This window comes from Zootoca vivipara, chromosome 1 (assembly GCF_963506605.1).
Source record: "Zootoca vivipara chromosome 1, rZooViv1.1, whole genome shotgun sequence".
Classification (NCBI taxonomy): domain Eukaryota; kingdom Metazoa; phylum Chordata; class Lepidosauria; order Squamata; family Lacertidae; genus Zootoca; species Zootoca vivipara.
In genome coordinates this window covers 123082033-123107587 of record NC_083276.1, presented here as the reverse complement: position 1 = coordinate 123107587, position 25555 = coordinate 123082033, and the positions used below count along the sequence as shown (strand labels likewise).

At 40.4% G+C, this 25555-nt stretch overlaps 1 protein-coding gene across 1 annotated transcript in view; it reads left to right on the top strand.

Moving 5' to 3' along the window:
* Positions 1-25555, top strand: part of PGAP1 (post-GPI attachment to proteins inositol deacylase 1) — a 55181-nt gene that overhangs the window by 16199 nt on the left and 13427 nt on the right. Inside the window, exons 3-22 of the mRNA XM_060281504.1 lie at positions 1176-1351; positions 2325-2496; positions 6828-6988; positions 8527-8579; positions 8694-8760; positions 8965-9070; positions 10132-10187; positions 10842-10925; positions 11075-11124; positions 12780-12831; positions 13086-13163; positions 14046-14121; positions 14960-15033; positions 15171-15222; positions 18359-18425; positions 19434-19542; positions 20791-20829; positions 22234-22327; positions 24360-24450; positions 24633-24830. Of these exons, the coding sequence (XP_060137487.1) occupies positions 1176-1351; positions 2325-2496; positions 6828-6988; positions 8527-8579; positions 8694-8760; positions 8965-9070; positions 10132-10187; positions 10842-10925; positions 11075-11124; positions 12780-12831; positions 13086-13163; positions 14046-14121; positions 14960-15033; positions 15171-15222; positions 18359-18425; positions 19434-19542; positions 20791-20829; positions 22234-22327; positions 24360-24450; positions 24633-24830 (1855 nt within the window). The remainder of the gene's footprint in view (positions 1-1175; positions 1352-2324; positions 2497-6827; positions 6989-8526; positions 8580-8693; positions 8761-8964; positions 9071-10131; positions 10188-10841; positions 10926-11074; positions 11125-12779; positions 12832-13085; positions 13164-14045; positions 14122-14959; positions 15034-15170; positions 15223-18358; positions 18426-19433; positions 19543-20790; positions 20830-22233; positions 22328-24359; positions 24451-24632; positions 24831-25555) is intronic.

The following is a 25555-nucleotide window of genomic DNA, read 5'->3' as shown; positions in this document are numbered from 1 at the left end:
GAGATCTACCAGTCAGGTTCAAATACTGCAAGGCTTAAGATTTATATTCCTTACTGTTTGTATTATTTTTGCCCTCATAATCCATATATACATTCAAGGAGTGTTCTCCACTCATAATTCAGTTTCTGTAATAAAAGCTAGGGCAGGAATAGCAAACATGATGCTCTCCAGTTGCAGTTATCACTGACAATAGGCCATGCTAGCTCAGGGTAATAGAAGTTGTAGTCCAAAAACTTTTGGAAGCACCATTCCTAATCTGGAATAATTAAATCTTGACCATGGATTCCGCCTCCCTCCCATTCTGGCTAAGGGTTAAAGTCTTTAGAATTTGTCTCTGTCTTCCAAGAACCTGTTTGTGTTTTAATATGGGCCAGCACCCTGTTAATTATGCTGTTTTAAATGTGTATTTTATATTTGACTTTATTTAGCAGTGTTTTTTTTCTTTTTGTTAACTTTGTTTTAAATACATATTCTGTAGTTGACCTCCTTTGTAATGTTTTATTTTGAATTCTTTAAGATAATATTTTCGTTTTCTGTTAATTATGTTGCTTTGACTGTATACTCTATATTTGACTTTCTTCAGAAATGTTTGATTCTGGATTGTTTTAATATGCTGTAAACCACTTTGAGATTTTTCTAAATAAGTAAATAAATAATCTCTACTATTTATAAGAATTTCCGAAGTAGCTGCTGTGACGAGAGCCTCTTGCCATTAGTTCTTGACTTCATGGAAGTAAATGCCGATCAGCAGCTATGTTGTGGTTTTTTATCAAACCAACAATAGATCAGTATAGGGTTATGAAAAGAAATGGGTATGAGAATGCATTTGAGAATGGTGCAGATCTCTGTGGTGGAGAAACACCCTTCCCATGCTTCTGTATTGTTGAACAATTTAGATGCAGAAGCAGCCAGGCCTTTTCATGATCTGTTCCAAAACCCCTTGTGTAAATAATATCGTTCTCAGGTAATACCTCCATATTGTATGTTAGGCCAGGGTTTCTTTAGCATGGAGTTTGGTGACGCCAAATTACAACCAGTTGTGTATTCCACTCCATTTTAACAATAGATCTGTATCTTTTCTGTCCCCTGAGGTCAAATTTTAGTGATCTGCCCTAGCATCAAAATCTAGAGATATTAAACTACTTGCTGCTAATAATCCATGTGTGCTTTTTCAGTACGTTCCCTTGGGTCAATAGCACTCAGAAAGGCAGAAGATGCTGACTTCAAGTATCATTTTGATGTCTTCAGCGTCAACTTCAATGAGGAACTTGTTGCACTCTATGGTGGAAGTCTACAAAGGCAAACTAGATTTGTGCATGAGTGTATCAAAGTAATTCTTAAATTGTATAAGGTATGGAGATAAGCATTATGCACTTATTTAATTCTGTCAAATTGTTAGCTGTACTGTATTGGATATGACAGCTGCAGGTTGGGAGAGAAATACTGTTGCTCTGTGTTTAATGGTTGGGATACCTATCTATGTATCTCCATGTTTTGGTATAGGGCCGTGTTTCCCAAACTTGGGTCTCCAGCTGTTTTTTGAACTACAGTTCCCATCATCCCTGACCACTGTTCCTGGTCAGGGATGTTGGAAGTTGTAGTGCAAAAACAGCTGGAGACCCAAGTTTGGGAAACCCAGTGTTTGAAATTCTCTCTCTCTCTCTCGACTACATTCAGTAGCAAAGTGCATTATTTGAAAGTTGGGTCCTTTGAAAGTTGGGCCCTTGTCTATCCATACTGGCACCACCCACACTATCCGCAGCCTCAAAGCCTTCCAACATTTGCATAAATACAACCATGAGGATTTTTGTATGCTTATTGATATGGTATCAGTGGAACATTGGTGGACTGTTGAGAGAGGAGAAAGTAGAAAATGAGTATGGGTGTGGCGTGCAGCATCTAGGTATGGTGTGGAACCCTGGAAAGGAGCACTCTAAATTGCAACAGTTTATTGCAGATCCCATTGCTCCTTTCTATCAGCCTGCTGGTTGGTACAGTCATCATTAGGGTTTTGCATTTCTGAAAAAAACCCTTTTATTGTCATCTGGTGTTAACATGAGAAATTTGCTTTGTACAGTTTGTACTATTATGCTGAGCACCCCCATTACAGAAATGTCTTACTGATTTAGATTCAAAATCCAAATAACCGTACTTGGATTGCAGTCTTAGTCTTTATAGTAACTTGATTTTTGGCGAAAGACAATAAAGTACATCAGAATTCAAATACATCAGCTATTAAGCAGGAGGGTGCCTGTGATTTCATACAATCTCAGTGTGTTTGATGTCAAATAATTTCTTCCTTATGCTTCCTTTTTCTTTTTAAGGGCCAGGGGTTTGCTCCACGTAGCGTTGCAATAGTAGGTCATTCCATGGGCGGCCTTGTTGCAAGAGCACTGCTGACGCTTAAAAATTTCAAGGTGGAACTCCTCAATGTCCTCCTTACTCAGGCCACACCTCACATTGCACCTGTAATGCCTTTAGACCGATATCTTACTGGTAAGTTTACTCCTAATACGGTCACTCGGTAGACATCAGCAAGATTGCTATACCTGCGGGTGGCGCTGTGCTCTAAACCACTGAGCCTCTTGGGCTTGCTGATCAGAAGGTCAGCGGTTCGAATCCCCGCAGCAGGGTGAGCTCCCATTGCTCGGTCCCAGCTCCTGCCAACCTAGCAGTTTGAAAGCACGCCAAAAAGTGCAAGTAGATAAATAGGTACCACTCCGGCAGGAAGGTAAACGGCGTTTCTGTGCACTGCTCTGGCTTTGGTGTTCCATTGTGCCAGAAGCGGCTTAGTCATGCTGGCCACATGACCCGGAAAAACTGCAGACAAGCCGGCTCCCTCGGCCTGTAAAGCGAGATGAGCGCCGCAACCCCCAAGTCATCTACGACTGGACTTAACTGTGAGGGGTCCTTTACCTTTACCTTTTTTAAGCACTATAGAAATTTTGTTAATTTCAACCTACATCCTTTTTCTGTCATAATAATTTTAAAAGGGTACTAGATAGTCCTGATACTATTCTTCCTAATGATTTTTAATGTCAGTTCAGGCAAAAATTTCTTGTGGTGCCCCTGACAAAGCTCTGATGAACTCCAAGAGAAGGTGTTTTTCAGTGTAAGAGGGATAAAGGAGCCAAGAATGTTTCTACTTGCTCTTGTTGTTTGATCATGGCCTAGAAGTGGAGCTGGTGGGTCTTCTTTTCTAAAATTTAACTAAGAAAAGAAATGGCAGTCTTTAGATTGGGAGGGCCCAGGCCATTCAGGGTTTCATAGGTCAGAACCTTGCATTGTACCCGGAGCAGTTAAGGAAAGCTGTACAGGCCACACAATGTTTCATATAAAATGCTTTTGGAACTTGGCAGTCCTAGGAGGTGAGGTATTGATTTCAACATTAGCCGCCAAGCGTTTTCCTACAACAGTTCCGTGTGTCTTGCGCTTGCCATCCTTTCTTAAATTGTAAGTGGTGACAATAATATCTTAACCCAAGAAGGAGAGCAAAGAGCATTGCTTTAGATCAGGGGTCAGCAAACTTTTTCAGCAGGGGGCCGGTCCACTGTCCCGCAGACATTGTGAGGGGGCTGGACAATATTTTGGAGGGGAAAATAATAATGAATTCCTATGCCCCACAAATAACCCAGAGATGCATTTTAAGTAAAAAGGCACATTCTACTCATATAAAAACCTGCTGATTCCCGGACTGTCCGCGGGCCGGATTTAGAAGGCGATTGGGCCGGATCCAGCCCCTGGGCCTTAGGTTGCCTACCTACCCATGCTTTACATGGAGCTGGTAAAAAGCTTTCCCAGATTCTGCTATTACTTTGACACTGGGGTGGACAAGGAGTGCACCGTCCAAGGAAGGTGTCTCTCTTTTCCCTGCCTCACTGTGTTTGTCAGTCATAAATACTTCGGTCTTCTCTAGATTTGACTTCCTTGATTCACCTGCATCTAGCTTTGAGCTAGGCACTGGAGGCAGGACTGGGGCTAAGATGAGAAGGGAGACATAGGACAGAGCGGTATCAGCATATGGGTGGGATCTTGCTCCAAATCTTCTGTTAGTTTCAGCTGGTAGCTTCTTGCACCTTAAACAGGAGCAGGGGCAAACAAGAGAAGCCATTGGTGGCATCCACCTTGCCAAGAACAAGGGAATCAGTCCAAGAATTATCCTGTGAGCAACCCTCCTTACAGTTCATAACAAAGTTCCTAAAATATCAGCAGCTTGCCCTTTTGGTTTCTAAGTGTATAAATTATCAACCAGGATCGCATTCAGTGTCAAGCCTATGAAGCCAGCGTAATGTATGCTGGGGTAAATTGTGCCAGTGCAACTTAATCCTATTCCAAACTCATTTCAGGAGTGTGGCTACTGACAACCGAGCCAGCCCAAAATTGGCAGAAGGAAAAGAAGTCTTTACTGTAAAACATTGTTTTTAGAAGGTGGCATTTAAATGCGGGCATTAAACAGCTATACAGGTGAAACTTAGAATGAGAATATCGTCGGAAAGTGCATTTATTTCAGTAATGCAACTTTTTATTTTTTATTTTTATTTTAATTTTTACAAATGCTATCTTTTGGAAATTCCACCGTAATAAAACAAATAGTTACAATAATACAAAAATAAACATTGCTATTACATTTCATTAATTACATCCCATTTATAATTGACCTGCCTAACAACAAATAATTAGAATTACAACAAATAAAGGCTTGACATATCTTGCTTCGCATGTCATGCATCTATCTCATATATTGGTTTCACCTTTTAAGTTGCATTACTGAAATAAATGCACTTTTCGACGATATTCTAATATTCTGAGTTTCACCTGTAGTTTAGTTTCCATTTAGAAACCCGTATTTCCTGTACCATGATCTTATTAGGTTTTGCTCAAAGCCTTTGGAATGAGTTCAGGCAATGTGTAATAAACTAAATGTTTTGGCTGCAAGCTACGCTGGCAATGGGCCTGAGAATCCCAATGTGTCCAGGCAGGCGCAGCTTAAACGTTAAGCTTAATTGTCAGTTTCATTTTGGGGAAGCATTGGTGAGCAGTTGGTAACCGGCAGAGAGACTTAGACCACAAGTGTTGCTTATTTGGTCATTCGTGGCAAGTTGGTTATCTTAGTTTTCTCGTATAAGTGTGGATGCTCTGATTACACTATTATCCTGATACCCGAGCTTTGACAGAACTAGGACACTGAGAGAATCCCTTGAATATCAAAGTCTAATGGAATGACTTGCAGCTTTCTAAACTCAGATTCTTGACTAATGGAAGTATTACAAGAAAATGAAGGACTTTGAAATCTAGGCCACTTGGAGGTTTTACCGAGTGTTTTTGATGCAGTTTCCTCTGTGCAGGATTCTTTTGTGTTAGAATTCTGATGACCAAGACCACTGTCACCTTGACTAATCCTGTGCATTGTTTTTCATGAGCTTACCCCTCATATACCCCAAGCAGCTTGAAAGTTAGGCAATAGCCAATATGCATAACTGCTAGCATCAAGTTAACTGCAGCATGAGTGTAAACGAAAGACTCCGAATGGAGCAGGATTCCGTAAGTAGGGTTGCCATGGTGACAATGAATTTAATTCTCGCAATCAGAATTTGGAACCAGCACCCAACAAGAAGCAGCTGTGCTATTTTGCCCTTAAAAAAATAAAAGCAATGTGCCAGCATTTTCTCAATTGAACGGGCAACCCCCAGGCTGCCAGGCCAACCTCTGCCATTGTGTCGTTTATGCTTCTGCACCTTATAGTCCTCTGACTGTTGGAGTGGGAACTGTTTGCATCATTTCTAAAGTCTTTTTTTTTAATGGCCTGTCTCCATCTATGCCCTTTTCTGCTGCTGTCTCCTGTCACTTCATTTCAGCAGTACTCTCCCCCTCCAAGTCTCCTTTTCCTTCTCCCGGACTTTTGCCTGCAGCTGAAAGTGAAGAGCTGCCTCCGTGGTTGGCCTCTTTCCCAATCTCTCATTTATGTCTGAGAAAATGGAAGGTGTTTTGTTTTGATTTTTTGTACTCCCAAAAAAGAGACGTAAAATTCCCTAAACGGAGAAGTAAAACATAGCATACTGGTTTTATTTCTTAAATATACTGCTCTTGTTTGTTTGTTTGTTTGTTTGCTTGTTTGTTTGTTTTTTAAAAAGCCTGCTTGACATTTACAATTTCCGAAATTGTGTCAGGAAGACTTTGCAGCCTGATTCTGAACACATTCACTCTGAGCTAATACTTAGTTGGGTCTGATTCTGAACACATTCACTCTGAGCTAATACTTAGTTGGGTCTGCGAAAGCTGCTGCCTTAATTTGCATTGTGTGGGCTGATTCACATGTCATCTGTTAATGGTTTTTGCATATGTGGGAGCCAGCCTCCTCTCTGCATTCCCAGAAAAAAAGGTACTGTTTGAGGTGGTAATATATGGATCTCACCTTTGGATAGATTCCTATCCATTATTGAGTGTGTGGGCGTGATCAGGAGTGAGAGAGATGTACTGAAACATCAATTATTATTTTCTTTCCAAGTATGCAGATGTGAGAGTGACTCTCATGTGTGCTAACCAAGAAGAATGTCGTGTCTGAATCAGCCGTGAGACTCGGAAAATAAATTGTGCTCCTTTCCTTTGAGTAGCTCGCCTTCTTTCTCTTCTACTATGTAGCATTTAGCTGGTGGTTTTGATACATATATTTTTGATGCTGCTGTCCTCAGATGATACTATCTGATGAAAGTATAGCTTTTAATGTATGTTGTGGTTGATCACCTCAATTATGCCAGATTCAGAATTTGGACTTCTCTAAACAAATGCTGCTAAACTAATGTTTAAAACAACATTTTTTCCTCTGGAAGATTTTTACAGAGCGGTAAACCAGAAATGGATTCAGAAGGCTAAAGAAATAAAGAATCTAACCACTCTTTCTGTGGCGGGAGGATTTCGAGATTATCAAGTTCGTTCAGGATTGGCTTTTCTGCCCCGAACAAGTCATCAAAGCAGTGCCTTATGTGTTGTGGTAAACTAAGCACCCATTCTTTTAAAATTAAAATAATATTTACAGATTTGGGGATAAGTAATTTGCAACCCTAGGGCTCTTGTACATTCTGAAGGATTCTTGTTAAAGGTATTGCATATTTAATCCTTGCCCTGGCATTTACTATAACCGGAGTGATTAAAGTTGCATTCTAGATTCAGCTCTCAGTCCCCGTGGAAACAGTGACATTTGTTACCAAACAAATGTGGATTACCTATAAGATTAGAAGTGTAATGCTTGGGCCAGCACATGCTGTATTTTTCGGACCATAACACAAACATAGTTTTTTTAGGAGGAAAACCAGGGAAAAAATTTTTCCCTGGTTTTCCTTCTCTAAAAGGCTGGGAAGGGGGTGCTGGAGGGGGAGCGAAGGAGACAGTGGGGGTTGGCGGGGAAGAACGAACAGCATCCCTCCGCTGCCCCCCACTTCTCGCTGAACGTGGTGGAGGCGGGGGGAGGCTGATACAGTATGTGAGGGGGGCTTACCTGCCCCCCCCCAATATTTTATTCAAGTTGGAAGAGGAAGGAAGGGGTGAGAGAGAGAAAGAAAGAGAGATAAGGAAGGAAGGAAGGAAGGGGTGAAAGAGAGAGGAAGAGAAAGGGAAGGAAGGGGTGAGAGAGAGAGGAAGAAAGAGAGGGAGGGGAGGGAAGAGGGAGGGAAGGAAGGAAGGAAGGAAGGAAGGAAGGAAGGAAGGAAGGAAGGAAGGAAGGAAGGGGTGAGAGAGTGAAAGAAAGGGGGAAGGAAGGAAGGAAGGAAGGAAGGAAGGAAGGAAGGAAGGAAGGAAGGAAGGAAGGTGTGAGAAAGAGAGGGGGAAGGAAGGATGGAAGTAAGGAAGGATGAAAGCTGGGAGGAGGGGCAGAAGGGGCTCCCTTCCATCTCTCCCCTCACCTCACTCGCTGTCACAGAAGTAGCCCGAGAGCCAGTTTCCCGCTGCGTTCTGCTCTGGCTCGGGCTCTGGCTCGGGCTCTGGCTCTCGCATTCGCTCCATAACATGCAGCGACTTTTTCCCTTCCGTTTTTGGAGGGGGGAAGTGTGTGTTATGGTCCGAAAAATACGCTAAATGTTTTTCTCCCAAATCCCTTTTTTGATAAAAAGGGCCTAACAGGAAGAAATAAGAAATTGGGCTTGCCTAAAGTAAATTTTTGGATTGTGTCTAAAGACAGCAGTCCTGCATTCAGCTGGCTGAACAGAAGGATCCAAAGAACCACACATCAAATTTTACATAGCCAAAGGCACTTTTAGCATTCCCCTTCCCGTACAGCCGCTCTCCGTGCTACATGTCAAACCAATTTTGACATTGAGTCGCAGTTCTGAGGCATAGTGATCTGCTATTACAGGGCGAAAGGCAGAAGTTCTGCTGTGCTGTGGGTGTCTAAACTAGCCCTTTGAATCCCTGCCGTTGGGATTTAAGCCACCCGTGGGCAGGATTTCAGCTATGTGCTTTCTTCATTAAGATAATATTAAATGTTTGTCATTAGTGATTTTTGAAAAGAAGTAATAGAAATCTCTTCTTAAATAGACTTCAGCCATTCCCCGTGTCTGGGCTTCAACAGACCATCTCTCTATAGTTTGGTAAGCAGCTAGAACCAGATTAGATCAATCAGAATTGATTCTTCTTTTGTTGCTTGATTTCATTTTCATCTGTAGTTTTTATAACTAGCCTTTTCCCTTAAACTCATTTTACAGGTGTAAAGAATTGGTCTTGGCTACCATCCGAGCATTTTTTGACCTTATTGATGAAAACACTAAGCAGGTTTGTATTTCTTGAAACGCAGACATGTTCCATGAAAAGAGCGGTTCTTGTCTGAGTAATTTCAAACTGTTGTTAAATAGTGATGGTATTAATGTTAATGATGTTAATTTTAATCCACATTCTGTCTTGGGTTTAGTATAAATATGCTTCATTGTAACCAAAACCTAAGTTAAAATTCTTCTGAAATCACGTGTTAATTCTTAGATAACAGAAGATCCACAGAAGAGAATGCTAGTGTTAAACCATCACTTTCTGAGGCACCCTGCAAAATTATATGAAGAGAGCCCTGAATCTGTTGCTGAATTAACAGGTTAGTTTATCTTTATTTTATACAAGGTCAGGGTTAGTAGTGAGTCTAAGTAAAATGGGTTTGAAATGAACTGTGATCTCTGGTGAAACTAAACACTAGCAGCTCCTTCTCCCACCTGGTGCTTTACTTGGGCTTTTCCCATTTTGTGCACATACCACCAAACCATGGTTTAGCATTGTATATGTTAGGCTCCTAGGTCTCGGCTTCCTCGCGCCCTTTGGCCATAGATAAGCAGGACAAAGCGAAAAGAGTCCCTTACCATTTAATGAGCCTTTAATGATCACAGCAAAAGAACAAAGCATCCATTCTCGGAATGAAGGTGTTCCCAATTAAGGATTCTACCCACTTCCTTCCTAGTCACTTCCGCATCTTGCAACCTGATCTCATAACCACCCTGCTTTTTGTGTAGCCACCTTATTTGCTCTACATGACCTTGGACTGATAGGCTGAATACTTTCCAGCGAGAGAGAGTCTGTTAGCACTCCCTTCTTCTGTTCTTCTTCACTTTGTTGCTCACCTCCCAGTTCTTCCCAACTTTTGTCTTCAGAACTATGCCCCTCTGCAAACCGCTGTTCCAAATCTATACTGCTCCACTGCTCCTGGACAGCCTCAGGATTCTGGTCAGGAGCAGAGGGAAGGGGGAGGCTCCCATCATTCCCCATCAGAACAGTACTCCTTAGCCTGGTCACTGACAGTATATGAACATGGCCTATGTGTGGCTTCTCTTAACTTCTTGAAGCAACTCCATACAGCGTGATGATACTGCATCATCACCACCACATTATTTTAGGAGGAGAGTTTGCAGAACAAACTGGTTCTAAGTTGGTGCTATACTTTTATGTCATTAAATCTTGGGTGGTTTAGTACAATACCACCAGGGAACTGGATCTTTGTATATTCTTATTCCTTATTTGTATGAAGTCCGGTCCTTGGCAGATATCATGGCTTGATACTATTTGAAGTTAGAAAGTGAAAAAACCAAAACAGTGGTGGTAATTTTGTAGGAAGTGAGGAAGAATTTTATTCCTGGATGTGTGAAGAGTGATGTTGCTTGATTGCAGGAGAAGTAAACTGGATCCAGATTAAAACTCCAAAATGGTCCTATACAGTGTACAATGTGAGTTGCGTTGATTTCTTCTTTTAACTGTAACTTATTTAATTTGGGATAGATGACATGGGAAGCTGCCCAACAGGCAAATGCAGCAACTTAAGGCCTCCTTATTTGGTCCCTGGAACTATTCACGGGCCACAACTCCACTCCACCAGCCAAACTCTTCACTGGCCCAGGTCCACACTCACGTGTTTTTTGCCTGCCTGAAATGCTTGTTTGGATGGAGAATAGGGGTGTGTGTGTGTGTGTGTGTGTGTGTGTGTGTGTGTTGAAACCAGCCTACTGTTGTGCTGCCCATTTTTGCCTCTGGCCCCACTCGCCACTAGCATACGGCCCTTGGAAGGTGGCCCAGAAGGGAGTTCAGCCCTTGGGCTGCTTTGATGAGTTCTCCAACCCTACTTTATGCCAAATCAGATACTCCAGGGTTTCAGATGGGTCTTGTTTCCCAGCCCTACCTAGAGATGCCAAGTATTGGAACCTGAGACCTTTTGCCTGCAAAGTATGTGCTCTACTTCTGAGCTTTTGGCCCACCCCCAGTAGACTGTCCAGGACTGTACATGGCTAATGGTGATTGGAAACCGTGTCTGCTCAATCCCGTTCCAGCAATTCTCCAAACTACTACAGTTTCAGTTCAGCATGTTTTTGTCCTTTTCTGAACAGGAATCGGATGGAAAATACTTTACTTTCCCTCTCTCAGGCCATCGAAAACCATACAGTCATGTCTACTGTCAAAGCAGTATGCTGGTGAGAAATTGCTTTCCTTGCAGCTTGACTTAACTTCTTATGTATTTATAGAAAGAAAATGATTTAAATGCTTTCACTATTTTGTATGCCAAGCTATAACATGTTTTCTTACCTCTCTTTCTCCCCCACATGCCTCTTTTATATATCAGGACACAAATAGTTGGATATATGGCTGTATAAACAGTTCCTCATCTGTGTGGTAAATATATTTTACATTTCATAAACAAGTAAAAATAGAACTGTTTGCAGAAGATACTTGTGCAAATTATTGCTGTTTTTATTGTTCTTTTAAAAATAAGGTTTGGTTTTGTATTTGCTTAAAATGAGTGGTGCTTAGTTCTGTTTTGTTTTCATTTTTGTGTTATATTTTCTGTCCTCTTCAGACTGTTGTGACATACTAGGAATTTAAGCCACCCTTAAACCTGCCTTAATCCACTTCTTGGATTAGGAGAATCCCTATAATCCCACGGTTAGCTGTGTATTTGGCTTTAATGAATAGGATTTCCCTGGGGACTGGTGGATTTTGAACATATTCAAAATTAGCTTAAGCACCCTACAGTTATATTTAAATACTGTACTGAAGAAAGAGGAGAAAAGAACATTAATATAGCCATATTATAATATCACATTCAGCACTGTAACACTGGTTTATTCAGTACATGAGAAAGCATTTCCAGTGGTCAAAATAATTCTTGCCCAAGGAAAGGCCTTCCAGTATTTGTCTGCAATATGCCAATTTATACATTAACAGTCTTCCATGACTGGACCAGTTTCTGCAGGTAGTTTCTGCAGTGAAAGAAGGAAATAAAAGCTTTGGGGGGGGGCAAAGTTGTTGTGTTTGTTTTAGTTTTGCCCAAAGTTACTGAGCTTTGGGGGCAAAATTGCAAAAAAAGATAAAGAAAGGATGTTTTTGAGCTTTTTAAAAAGTAAAATCGCCAAAAATGACACTGTTGACATGAGGTGCCATACACCCGCATTTTCCTGGACATTTTGCCGATTTCCGCCTTGACACTGCTTCCGACAGCAGTATTCCGGTTATGTCTGGGAAATTCCAAACGTATGGCAACCCTATTCACTATGGTTTGCTGAAACAAGCCAACTTCACAAATTACAGTGGGAAGGTGGCTTATTTCAGCAAAGCACAGTTAAAATTAAGCACAGTTTGTCGAGATTAAAAAAATTGCAACATGCTGCAGTGAATCTAAAATGGAAGTGAAAGCTTCTAAACACCTCAGAATTTTGCCAGAGTCAAACTTTTTGTGTCTTATCTCCATAATTTTAGACCATGGTTATTGTGTTACAGTTTCTTGTCTGAGGGAATTTAGACCTGCATTTCCACAAAGGCCTAATTTGACCCTCTGGCCCAGGGGTCCCCAAACTAAGGCCCGGGGGCCAGATGCGGCCCAATCACCTTCTAAATCCGGCCCGTGGATGGTCCGGGAATCAGCATGTTTTTACAAGAGTAGAATGTGTCCTTTTATTTAAAATGCATCTCTAGGTTATTTGTGGGGCCTGCCTGGTGTTTTTACATGAGTAGAATGTGTCCTTTTATTTAAAATGCATCTCTAGGTTATTTGTGGGGCATAGGAATTCGTTCATATTTTTTTCAAAATATAGTCCGGCCCCCCACAAGGTCTGAGGGACAGTGGACCGGCCCCCTAGTGAAAAATTTTGCTGACCCCTGCTCTGGCCACTACACCGCATTAGCTATAGTTATCAATAATAGTGATATTAGAGTTGCTTTCTAAACTTGCTTACCAATTAAAATATAGCATTGTGCATAAGAAACTTGAAATAAATATTCATGAACATGGTTCTCTAATCTCTAACAATTTTTATGTTAATTTTCTACAGTCTGCGAGGTGTTGATTTGAGTTGGAAAACTGAATTACTGCCAACAGTTAAGGTAAAAATTGCACCATTTCCTTGAAAACTAAACACTTGTTTTGTTTATTTATTCAGTATTTAAGAGAATATAAATGTGTTGTGCACTTAAACACTGCTGAATCCACTTAAACACATTTTGAAGCGCTTCTGTGATAAAATTAACAGTTCCAGTTTTTCCTTGTGGTTTATTATTTTCAACATGGTTTTTTAAAAGACTCAAAATACATTTTTCAGGTCAGTTAAACATTACTTTTGCATGTATTGTCTTTCTAGACTGTGACTCTGAAACTTCAAGACTATCCTTCTTTGTCTCATCTTGTGCTTCATATACCAGCTGTCAATGGTAATAAGGTAATAGAGAGGGGTGTCTACCGGTAGTTTGTGTGTGTTTAAAACCAATAAATCTGAGTATTTTACACAACTTTTCCTGAAATGTTGTATTTTTTAGCACATGCTATAACTTGTGATGAGAACCGTTACTTTCTTTCAACAAACGCGCCAAGTCTTTGCTGTTAGACCAGGCACAGGCAAACTCGGCCCTCCAGATGTTTTGAGACTACAGTTCCCATCATCCCTGACCACTGGTCCTGTTAGCTAGGGATGATGGGAGTTGTAGTCCCCAAAACATCTGGAGGACCAAGTTTGCCTATGCCTGTGTTAGACTATCGATGGATTGACTGCAAGAGTTGTTTGCCTCTGTAGTATCTGGGAATAAAGCACAAACCATGCTTTAGGCTCCACAAGAGAGCCTAAAATAAGCCTTAGTTCCAAATGACTCGTTTGAGAATCTGCAGAACATTTGCAGGTGATACAGAAATGACCACTATGCTTATTTCTGTTTACTAATAAGGTAATTTATTAAGTTTATGGTTGAGTCAGCTCTCGAACCCAGTTCTCCTGGTGTGAAGTTTAATACAGTGGAATCTCAGCTGCCCAATGTAATCCATTCCATAAGACTTCCTAAACATTCTACAACTGAGGCGCAATTGCCAGTTGGCAAAATCCATTGGAAAAATGCACCCCAGAAGCTGTTCAGTTTCCGAGGCGTGTTCAAAAATGGAAGCATTCACTTCCGGGCTGTCAGCGTTCAAAAGCCGAAACGTTCAGCTTCCGAAGCGTTCCACAACCGAGGTTCCACTGTACCTTCTCTCGGTTTTCCACTTTGTGAGGATGAAATGCTATGTGGACCACTGCCAGAAATTCTAGAAATTGCTTTCCATTTCTTTGTTGCAGTTTACTTTGGACTGTGAGTTCTTTAACGAAGCTTCAAGAACAGTACAGCTTCCTGTGACCCACCTTTTTTCTTTCGGTAGGATTCCTATGCTGCATTTGGCAAATGCACAATTCTTGTTTCCGTGTATTTAAATAATTACTTCTTGTTAATTGTGACTCTATAGACTACAATATTGGTGCTCATTTACCTGGAAGTAAGTTCCTTCAAATTTAGTGGGGTTTCTCAGACACACACAGTATTACGCTTTAAGTTTAGCAATATGTACACATGTAAAGCATCACTCTTCTAACATGTATACTTTGAAATATCAAATAAGATTGCTTTCCCCATTTTTTTGGCCTATGCGTTAGAGTCCTAAAGGCCACTCCCTGCAAGGCCCTTTCCACCTGGCCTAGGGGGCGGTTCCAGACTCACAAGCTCTACTAAAGAGGTGCCTGGTAAGATCAGAGGGACATTGCTATGCCTGACAACAAATCCTAATTATTGGATTCTTTTGCCCCATTTTTTAGTGCCTGTCAAATAGCTGTGTCATGCTTATGATAATATTTTATTCCCTTGTTATTTATGCTGTTTTAAATGTGCATTTTATATTGGACTTCACTTAGCAATGGAGGTTTTTCGGAATTTTTTTTTTGTTAACGTAGTTTCTGTTAAATATGCATTCTGTAGTTGACCTCCTTTATAATGTTTTGTTTTGAAATCTTTTAAGACAACGTTTTTGTTTTCTGTGAATTATGTTGCTTTGACTGTATACTCTATATTTGACTTTCCTCAGATTGTTTTATTGAGGTTTTAATATTCTGTAAACAGCTTTCAGGTTTTTCTTAAAAATATAAAGCGGTATAGAAATGAAATAAATAATAATAATCATACTTTACTAAGTACTTCTGACATGAGGCAATACTTTCCACAGGGCTTTCTTCAAGCAAAATCGTATTAAATTCAACTGGCCTTATTCACAAGGTTCAGCTTCAACATTTTGGTCAGGTATAAATACTGATTATTATTATTATTAATATTATTAATATTATTATTATTTCAGGTACTTGTGTTTTCTGTTTGGGGTTAGTTCTTTTGGGGAGTTCTAGTAAACTAATATTTATTGCATTGTTACATTTGTTTAGATATACCAAGCTTTTAACATCCTTATAGAGAGCAGCTGCCAGTCGCTTAAAGGTAAATTTATTTCCAGAAATCACTTTTAAACCAGTGTTTGGGGGGGGGGGGAATCCTTTGCATATACCTCATTACTCGCATGCTCTTATTTTTGTAGTGTCATTCGTTCTGTAGTCTTCATTTCTAAGGTCATTTTGTAGTCTGACTTGCTGTAAAATTAACCTTATTTGATTTTTGTTTTGGCTTTGTTTACTGATGTGGATAGTTGACAGTACAATTCCATGTACTATATTGAAACCTACTGATTCACATTTGAGCAAGGCAGATCCAATATTAAGGCTCACCTTGCTCTTCTCTGCTTTTAAAATCTCCCATTTTTTGTTCATTTTGTTCAGTTTCCATTTTGTTCAGTTTTGCTGGGAATTCATAACAATCTTCTTCTTTTCTTGAAGTATAGTTTCAGTAGCCGAGCTTGCCACTTTATTACAAAGCACTCTATAATTCAGCTCAACTTTTCTGCAGTACTCCAGCTTGATTTCATATTATGTTAACTCTGCTAGCTGATAGATAGGGTATATATCAGATCTGAAAGGTCTGTTAATAGGGTTGCCAGACTCAATAGAGGACAGGACTTTTGTGCCTTTAATTGCCCTGCTCTCTTTTGAGTCTGGAAACCTTAAAGAGAAACCAGCAGACCCTTTGCTTGGAAAGTAAACAAAGGGCCTGCTGGTTTCTCTTTTAAGGTTTCCAGACTCAAAAGAGAGTAGGGCAATTAAAGGCACAGAAGTCCTGTCCTCTATTGAGTCTGGCAACCCTATCTGTTAATATAGAAGATTTGATCTGAACTATTATCTCACGTTTAGCAGGTGAACTAGTGAACTACAAATAAGCTTAAGGTATCAGCATGTGAAGATGTTTGCTTAAATCAGCCATTTAGAGTGTGTGTTTCAGAATCCATTATTTTTTGTTTGCTCTGATCATGGGTAAGGGGGGAAAGGACTCTGTTACAAGAACTTTTTTTTTTAATCCGTTGATTTAAAAATTGATGGCTACTTGGGATGCCAATTTAAGCTTACTTTTAATGCAAAGGCAAAATTCATTTTAGTCCATAGATTTTAATATTCTTAATCCCTTATTGATCGGGGTATTTCCTGGGCATCACAAGATTGGGGTGAAATGTTTGGGGGAAAATAAGATAGGGTTGGGTGTGGGTGTGTTTCTTCCCCACAAATGGAGAGAGAAAAAATTCTAATGTAAATGGTAACTGAGATGTGACAGTTGATTCAGGACTCTGCTTCATTAATGGGGTGTGGACTGAGAATTTTATTTGATGATTTTATCATTGCTGAGCACCTGGTGTGCCCTGGTAAACCAGCTATATGTGTGTTGCCACTGAGCTAAGTTTTACTGTATTCTAAACTCTGTTCTGATTGTTTAGATTTGGTATAAATAGATCCCTGTGTGGGCGAGAGAGGAATTAAATGTGTGCAAATGTAGTTGGTATCCCTAAGATGCCTAAATTTGTTTTCTAATCTGCTTATGTTTCAGAGGGAAGCTTCCAGTTCATATGTATGAGATGGTATATGTGCTTGCTGTGTGTGTGTGTGTGTGAGAGAGAGAGAGAGAGAGAGAGAGAGAGAGAGAGAGAGCGCCATTGGAAACATGGTGATGTGGATAGGCTGCTAATATTATTCCTTTCGTTAAAGTCAGTGGCTTTCAGGGTTCACAGTGGTAAAATGACCAGTTCATTATGCTTCAGGCAGACAACATTTAAAATGAACCTGGATAGCTCTTGAAGTTCTCCTCCTCTTGCCCCCACCCCAGATCTTGCAGGTTAGAATTAATAACAAGGCATGGTCTCTGGTTGTCCATTGTGTTAGCAGACTACCAGTTTGCTACTTGATCTTTTGTACTAGTTACAGGTAGGTAGCCGTGTTGGTCTGACGCAGTCAAAATAAAAATAAAAAATCCTTCCAGTAGCACCTTGGAGACCAACCAAGTTTGTCATAGGTATGAGCTTTCGTGTGCATGCACGCTTCTTCAGATACGAAGAATCTGAAGTATCTGAAGATACGAAGAAGTATCTGAAGAAGTGTGCATGCACACGAAAGCTCATACCTATGACAAACTTGGTTGGTCTCTATGGTGCTACTGGAAGGATTTTTTATTTTTATTTTGATCTTTTGTAGTTATCCTTTCCCTAATCCAAACTGATTTTCACTTTGGCTTGGGTAGTACTTGGATGTTAGGCATTATAAAGGCAGATTTATGTGGCTGGGTTTTTCCACTTTATGATAACAATCACAGAACAGCTTGGCATCTTGAAATCTCCCATATATGCCAGCAAGGATGTGTAGAACCTTATCATCCTCATGCCCAAGAAGTGCTTGTCAGTGCAGAGAGGAAGCTTATGCATCGTAAGCCTGTCATTTTTAAATTGCCCCTTGAACTGGGTGCACGACACTCTCCTTAAAGTTGGCAATCTAATGCCACTTAAGCGTGAAAACGGATGAAGTGAACATACATTTTCTGTTCTGTGAATGACCTTCCCATTTATCTTGCTGAGTGGCACAGTTGCCATTTCTCTTTGCTCTTGTTGTACTTCATAAGCTGCTTTCTATTTCTTTCACTTTGCCTGCCTGCAGAGTTGGAATCGGGTAAATGATGATATCACACAGCCCTAATATTAAGTCTGCCGTGCCGCTTGAGTCTGCAGTGTGGCATGAATAATGAGAAGTGTGGCTCAATACAAAATTGAGATAGACGAGACACATTGGCAGAGAAGCAAAAAAAATTAAAATGCCGAGCTTTAGAGATTGTGAGCAACTGGGAGATGGTTATTGGAATAAGAGAATTACACATTGTCGTTATTTCAGTTGTTGCTACATTTCAATATAATTCTACAACCTTACATTCTGGCTGTTTTATGACTATTTTTTAAGTATTAAGATCTAAAGAAACAAAAAGAGAATCAAAGGACATTTGGGCCTCATTCTTGGTGTCTCATGTCACAGCAGAACCTAAGGTGTTGCCAAATACTCCTTAGACTTGCTTTTTGATAGTGTGATACATTTTGAAAAGTTTGTTCTTAGTATTTCTTGTAGCAGAGTCCTTTTTTTAGTGGCCTGATTTAAACTGTATTTCATCACGTGCTTCTCTCTTTGTTTTATTATGTTCTTTCATTTGCTTCTTTCAGAAAGGAAACCTACTGTGTACCAGCTTCATATACCATGGTCCTATGAAGACTCTTTTACTTTGTCACAGTAAGAGTTTACCATTATTTGATTTCATTACGTCACTGAAAAGTGTCACACCATAGGACTTCCATATATGATATTAATGCGTTCTCACAATCTGCAGGTGTATAAGCCCCCAAAATTTGGGATAGCAAATGATCTTAACGTCAGAGCCAGTGTGGTGTAGTGGTTAAGAGCGGTAGACTCGTAATCTGGGGAACCGGGTTTGTGTCTCCACTCCTCCACATGCAGCTGCTGGGTGACCTTGGGCTAGTCACACTTCTCTGAAGTCTCTCAGCCCCACCCACCTCACAGAGTGTTTGTTGTGGGGGAGGAAGGGAAAGGAGAATGTTAGCCGCTTTGAGACTCCTTTGGGTAGTGATAAAGTGGGATATCAAAACCAAATTCTTCTTTAAGGAAGGGTGAAGGTTTTGTGTATAACAACAAAACACTGAATAATAATTAAGTAGCCAGAAGATTCCTACTAATGCCCGTTTCTTCACAAGTCCACATGAGATATGGCTTTGTCATGATGCTTCCATGTGTATGCCTGTCCTAGAATAATTCCAAAAAGGTATCATCAGTTGGAAGAGGCTTGAGCAGTGATCTGGAACAGATATGTTGCTGGTCACTTATTCATATGTTCAAGCAGTCTCTTTATATTAATAAATTCTTCTCTGCCTTGCTGGTAGTGTTTATCTCCACTAGTAAAAACCATGGCTCCTATCCCAATCAGATTTTGTAAACTAGCTTCAACCATAGTTTCAAAGTCTGAATGATATGGAAACTTTGATAAGCAGTAGTGCCACTTGTTAAATGAATGACAGCTCTGAATGTCTGGTTTTTAGCTCGTCATTAAAAACAACAACCAGTGGAACCTGCAGCAAAAGCTAGCAATGTATCCTCCTGCACAAAATGAGTTCTCCTACCTCATAATGCCATGCACACTTAACAGGATTGCATCAGACTTTATTTTAGATTGGACAAGTGTTCATTGCAGACCAATATTTAAAGAACATAACATAACCACCACAGGGTTCCATCTTCGACTGAGATTTCTGCAAAGCTGCACATTGCCCAGCCTCAAAATGACACTGCCGTTCCATTGTTGAACATTTATTCATCTTCAGATTGCCAATATGAAGTAAGTAAAAGCCTATGTGAAGTAAGTATAAGGAAGAGAGTTACATTTCTCCTACTTTCCTTCAAAACAAGGGGGCCCATTTTCTGTTTTGTAGTAAAAGACAGTCAGTAGAAGCCTTTTGATGCGCAACTGAAGTGAAGCTCCCTTGGTTGTATCGCAGCCAACTGATGTTTGTTATATGTCAGAGTAGGAGAAGGGCCTTCTTGGTAATGGCACCCCAGTTTTTGAATTCTTTATTTTCCCTGGGTTTTTCTCAGTAATTAGTGCCTAGGCCTGTCGTTCAGTGTTTCCTTATGATTGCAGATCATTTTACATGGATCTGAATTTTAAATTGTAATCCGCTCTGGGATTGCTTTGCAGTGAAGTGCAGGTAATAAAGTATTTTAAATAGGATCAATCGAGCTTTCACCTCTTGTGAAGTGAACATTTTAAGCGTGCTGTATTTATTTATTTATTTTCCACCAAAATGCACATTTTGCTATTGATAGTAATTCTGAGGATAAAAACAAAACAAAAAAATAAAATATAGTTGCCAGTCATTAAAAAAGCCCCACATAAAATGACACTTAACTAGTTGACGCTTAACAAAGGCCTGGACAAATATTCTGGTGCTGGAGGGGAAATCTTACCATGGTACTGAAAAGGCATAATGATTGTACTAGGTGGATCTCGCTGAGAGGGACATTTCTACACCCACAATGCTAATAATTCCGCACCAGACCTCAGATACCGTAGTTGGGCACAAACATGTGGTAATTGGGCAAGCTTTCAGGTTCCAGAGTCCTAAACTATTTAGTTCTTACCCGTTAACACCAGAAGTTTGAATTATGCTTGAAAAATGGATTGGCAGTTGGTGTATGTTTAAGAACCAACAAAATATGATCTTGATGGTCAGTCCACATAGGAGCTGAGCCACCTGTATTTTAAGTTTCCAAACAGTCTTCCAAGGCTGTCTCATGAACAATACATTGCTCAGCCTGATCTGGAGCCCATAAGAGCATGGGTCCCTGTGGACCAACAGTCAGTGTCTAGGAGGGGTTTCAGTTGGTTCACCAGCCGAAAATAATGCAAGGCCCTTTGTACAAACTGAGGCTATTTGCGCCTCCAGGGACGCTGCTGGGTTGTTAAACTGCACACCTTATTTTGTCATTGTAACTGGAGTATTCTCATTATTTTGTTTTTACGCTATATTATTGTTTGGTGTAAAAAAAAAAAAAGCTACTTTTTTAAAATGTGTGTTGCAACTAGGTAACCGTCAAGACCTCTTTTCTGCAAGTCCTTGGCCAGGTAAGAAGGTTTTGTTTCACTTAACCTTAAGCTGATAATGCGTAAAGATAGCAAAGCAAAAATTACGTACCTTGATCTGATAAAATGTATTCTGTGAGTGTAGCATGCGTCTGTAACAATAGGGTGTAGTTCATAAAAGATAGTCCCAACAGTTCTAAGTGATGCCTCCCCAAAATAGGGGTGCGGTGTCTACATTGCCAAATAACTCCCGTCCATGGAGCCTGGTGGGTGGATGCAGAAAAAGCTTTGTTCCTAAGAGGTCCTGCTTTGCGTGTGCTTACAGGTTTCCTGCCACCAAACAATACCATCCACGCATCATGTCAAGAACAAACAGTGCTGTCTACATCTGTGCTACAGTTGGGAAGCAAGACGTAACTTGAATGTAGACCAAACAAATGACTTGCTCAAGGCCATATGCTCAATTCAGTTCCCAAAACATCAGGCCGCACCTCTCAGCCAACGCTTGCTGCTACTGCGCTGTGCCTTTTTTTTTTAAAGAAGACAAAGCGGTTATGATCCCAGTTGTGTTGTTCAAGTTAAAATCGGAAGCAGGCTGAAAAGCCTTAAACAGCAGTCTCTAAAGCAGGGCAAGTCAGCAACAGAATAGCAAATGAAATTTATGTGTGCAAATTCAGTTTTGTTTAAATCCTACTTGTATTAACTTAAACCAGGTCAGCACAGCTTGTCATGCTTCAGACCAGCCACCATTTATTGCAGCCTGCAAGAGGGGTTGGTAATCATTATTATTATTATTTTGCCTCATGCCTTAGACGGGTCAACACCCAGCAAGTCAGAACACATGTTGGTGGATCGCAAGATAATTCAGGCCTGATTTGCCCAGTTGGCTAAAGTTACGTTTCTGATTATAAAGTGGCCATCTTTAATCACGGTCTGAAACTTTATTGTGCTAAATTTGAAGCCGTGTTCTGGGTTAATATGTACAATTATGGGAGCATTGCTGATTTCGCATCCCTACCCCTTCGTGCTAATGCTGATGTACTTGATTGCAACTTGAGATTTGAGTAACAGATAGATATGTCTGCGTGCTTTATCTTGGCACTAGAATGTGTGGTACTCATACCTGTGGAAAAGAAACTGAGTCCATTTTTATCTTGAAAAAGATATCCTGAGAGCTAGCATAGCATATTGGTTAAGAATATAAATTGGGAATTTTTGATGAAATCTCAGTCCACCCATGAATTTGCTAAGTGGTATTGAGCAAGCCATTTTGTTGTCTCAGCCCTGTCACATGTTATATAGGCATGTCTCGTAGGTTTTTAATAATTACTCAGATAATAATGTGAAGTATTTAGAAAAAAAGCACTATGTAAGTACTGGATTATTGTGGACATTGGGTGATATTTGCATGCTCCATTTTTTCCATAAAACATTCTTGTTTTGTAGGTAATAAGATTCCATGGTGGCACTCTTCCCGTGTACATAATTTCTAATATTCTTCTTGCTTATGGAAGACAGTTAAGGTCCCTGATTTCAACAGGTAACATTACGTGAAAAGATTTTTAAGCACAGGTTTGTTTATTATTATAAAACTAGAAAATAGAGTTTCGTTGTACATTTCATTTGTAGTTCGGCAATCATTTTGTTATCTCTTTTTTAAAAAATGCTGAGATTTGTTGTAAAGTGGTTGATCATGTAGATACCGATAGGAATCTGGGGAGGGAAGCTTTTGACTGGCAAGAATAAACAATAGTTACTGTATAGCTTATCGACTTGAATGTATTTTAAAGCAAACTCTTTACAACGCTAAGTAGAGCTTTTAAAAGTCAGTACTTTTCAACATCTACATGCAGCCGTTGGGAGAGATCATCAGGGGGTTTGGGCTGGGTGTTCATCAGTATGTGGATGATACCCAGCTCTACCTCTCTTTCAAATCAGAACCATTGAAGGTGGTGAATGTCCTGTGTGGGCTGGAGGATGGATGGCGGCTAACAGATTGAAGTTGAATCCTGACAAGACAGAAGTACTGTTTTGGGGGGACAGGAGGCAGGCAGATGTGGAGGACTCCCTGGTCCTGAATGGGGTAACTGTGCCCCTGAAGGACCAGGTGCGCAGCCTGGGAGTCATTTTGGACTCACAGCTGTCCATGGAGGTGCAGGTCAATTCTGTGTCCAGGGCAGCTGTCTATCAGCTCCATCTGGTACGCAGGCTGAGACCCTACCGGCCTGCAGACTGTTTCGCCAGAGTGGTGCATGCTCTAGTTATCTCCCTCTTGGACTACTGCAATGCGCTCTACGTGGGACTACCCTTGAAGGTGACTCGGAAACTGCAACTCATTCAGAATGCGGCAGCTAGACTGGTGACTGGGAGCGGCCGCCAAGACCACATAACACCGGTCTTGAAAGATCTACATTGGCTCCCAGTACGTTTCCAAGCACAATTCAAAGTGTTGGTGCTGACCTTTAAAGCCCTAAACAGCCTCGGTCCTGTATACCTGAAGGAGCATCTCCATCCCTATTGTTCTGCCCGGACACTGATATCTAGCTCCGAGGGCCTTCTGGCGGTTCCCTCGCTGCAAGAAGCCAAGTTACAGGGAACCAGGCAGAGGGCCTTCTTGGTAGTGGCAACCGCCCTGTGGAATGCCCTCCCACCAGATGTCAAAGAGAAAAACATCTGCCAGACTTTTATAAGACATCTGAAGGCAGCCCTGTGGTTAAACCACTGAGCCTAGGGCTTGCTGATCAGAAGGTCGGCGGTTCGAATCCCTATGACGGGGTGAGCTCCTGTTGTTTGGTCCCAGCTCCTGCCAACCAAGCAGTTCGAAAGCACGTGAAAATGCAAGTAGATAAATAGGAACCGCTACAGCGGGAAGGTAAACGGCGTTGCCATATGCTGCTCTGGTTTGCCAGAAGCAGCTTTGTCATGCTGGCCACATGACCTGGAAGCTATACGCCGGCTCCCTCGGCCAATAATGCGAGATGAGCGCGCAACCCCAGAGTCGGTCACGACTGGACCTAATGGTCAGGGGTCCCTTTACCTTTTTAATGCTTAACAGACCATTGTATTTTAATCTTTTGTTGGAAGCCACCCAGAGTGGCTGGGGAAACCCAGCCAGATGGGCGGGGTATAAATAATAAATTAGTAGTAGTAGTAGTAGTAGTAGTAGTACACTTTTAAAGTTTGAGTTATATTTATTTGATTTCTAAAATCATTTGGGTAATATGCACCAAGTTATTTGCCCTTTAGGGCAGCAGCTTCATTTTGGTAAGACCTGCAAGCTGGAGGAAAAACACATTTAAATATATTCATGGAACTGAGAATTCTGTGTCACAAATATTCATTGTCTAAAATTGAATGCAACTATTACTGTAAATAATTTCTGTCGGTCTGTTTCCCCACACCATCAGTGCATTAGTAATGACATTATATGACAAACAGAAGTTTTACTGCCGTGGAATTAGCATTTAACAATAGTTATAATATATTCTGAATTTTGGAACATTAATGGTTTTTCTGCTAATATTTTAATTTACTGGCCACATCTGATTCTTGATACATTTTTCTTGTTCTAGGTCATTGCACAGATTTTGTACCTGCACTTACTAAAGCAGCCAGGCCCTATAAAGTAGAACCAATAGTGAATATTGTTAAATTCTTGTTGGGGTAAGTTCCTTGCTTTTATATTTTTCCGCTACACAATGGAATTCTTCATGCAGCAATAAAGGTCCTCACCAGTAACATACATACTAAAAAAATATAGCATTTGACATTAGGATTAATTATAAATTTTTGATAAGCAAGTAAAGCAAACAACTATAATCTTGTGTGTCCCCCCCCCCCCACAGGCTTAACTGGTTTAAAGGAATCTGGGATATATTATCCTTGCCAGAATTGGATGCTGTTACACCGAACAACCAGAACTTGTGGTTTCCTTTTGTATCTCTAATCCTCTTTATGTTTGGGACTGGCATAGCCTATTGGGGCAGCATACTCTTCAGTTCATCCCTAAAGATCTCATCCTCATTGCATGTAGCTTTGACCAGGTAAAAAAAACACTGCTCTTATTTTATGTGGGTGAAATGATAAAAGATGAAAATATAATGCTTACTTATTAAACAGTGATTATACTAAAACTGGGGATGGTTCTTAACTAGCTGAGAGAATGGGTTAACTTTCTATGGGACTGTAGAACATTGTACAAGATTTTACTAGCTTTTAGTGGCATCTTTGTGAGATAGTTCTAAGTGCTGAACTACTAATAAGCCGAGTTAACCTGGCTGTAAGGGCAATTTGGTTAACTTGCTTTTAAAGAGAGGTTTTGCTGCATAAGGTAGAACCTTATCAAGTTCTACCAAAGGATACTAAATGGTCAGAGGTAATAGGAGTGATATTTGGGTACTTGTGTAGACCAGGACATCATTCACGAACTGACCATTGCCAGTTTGTAATTTTTCTTTCCAGTTGAAATGCCGTTCTTTTTCAATCAAATTCTGAACAGGGCATAAAAGCTTTTTAATGAAGAAACCATTTATTACATTTCTGTTCTAGTTCTGCGGTGGTTTTATTCCATTTTTGTTCCTTGGCCTAATCATATCAAATTGCGTTTATTATCCTTTTATTTTTTTTAAGGTTAGATAGGATAGATATCATTTGTGGGCTTCAGGAGGTCTTTGATTTTGCTTTCAATTTTAGTTCTTGGAAATTGGAGCACGTTTCTGCACTTATACTTATTGTACCAAGCAGAATGAAACATACAGCTGCCAAAATT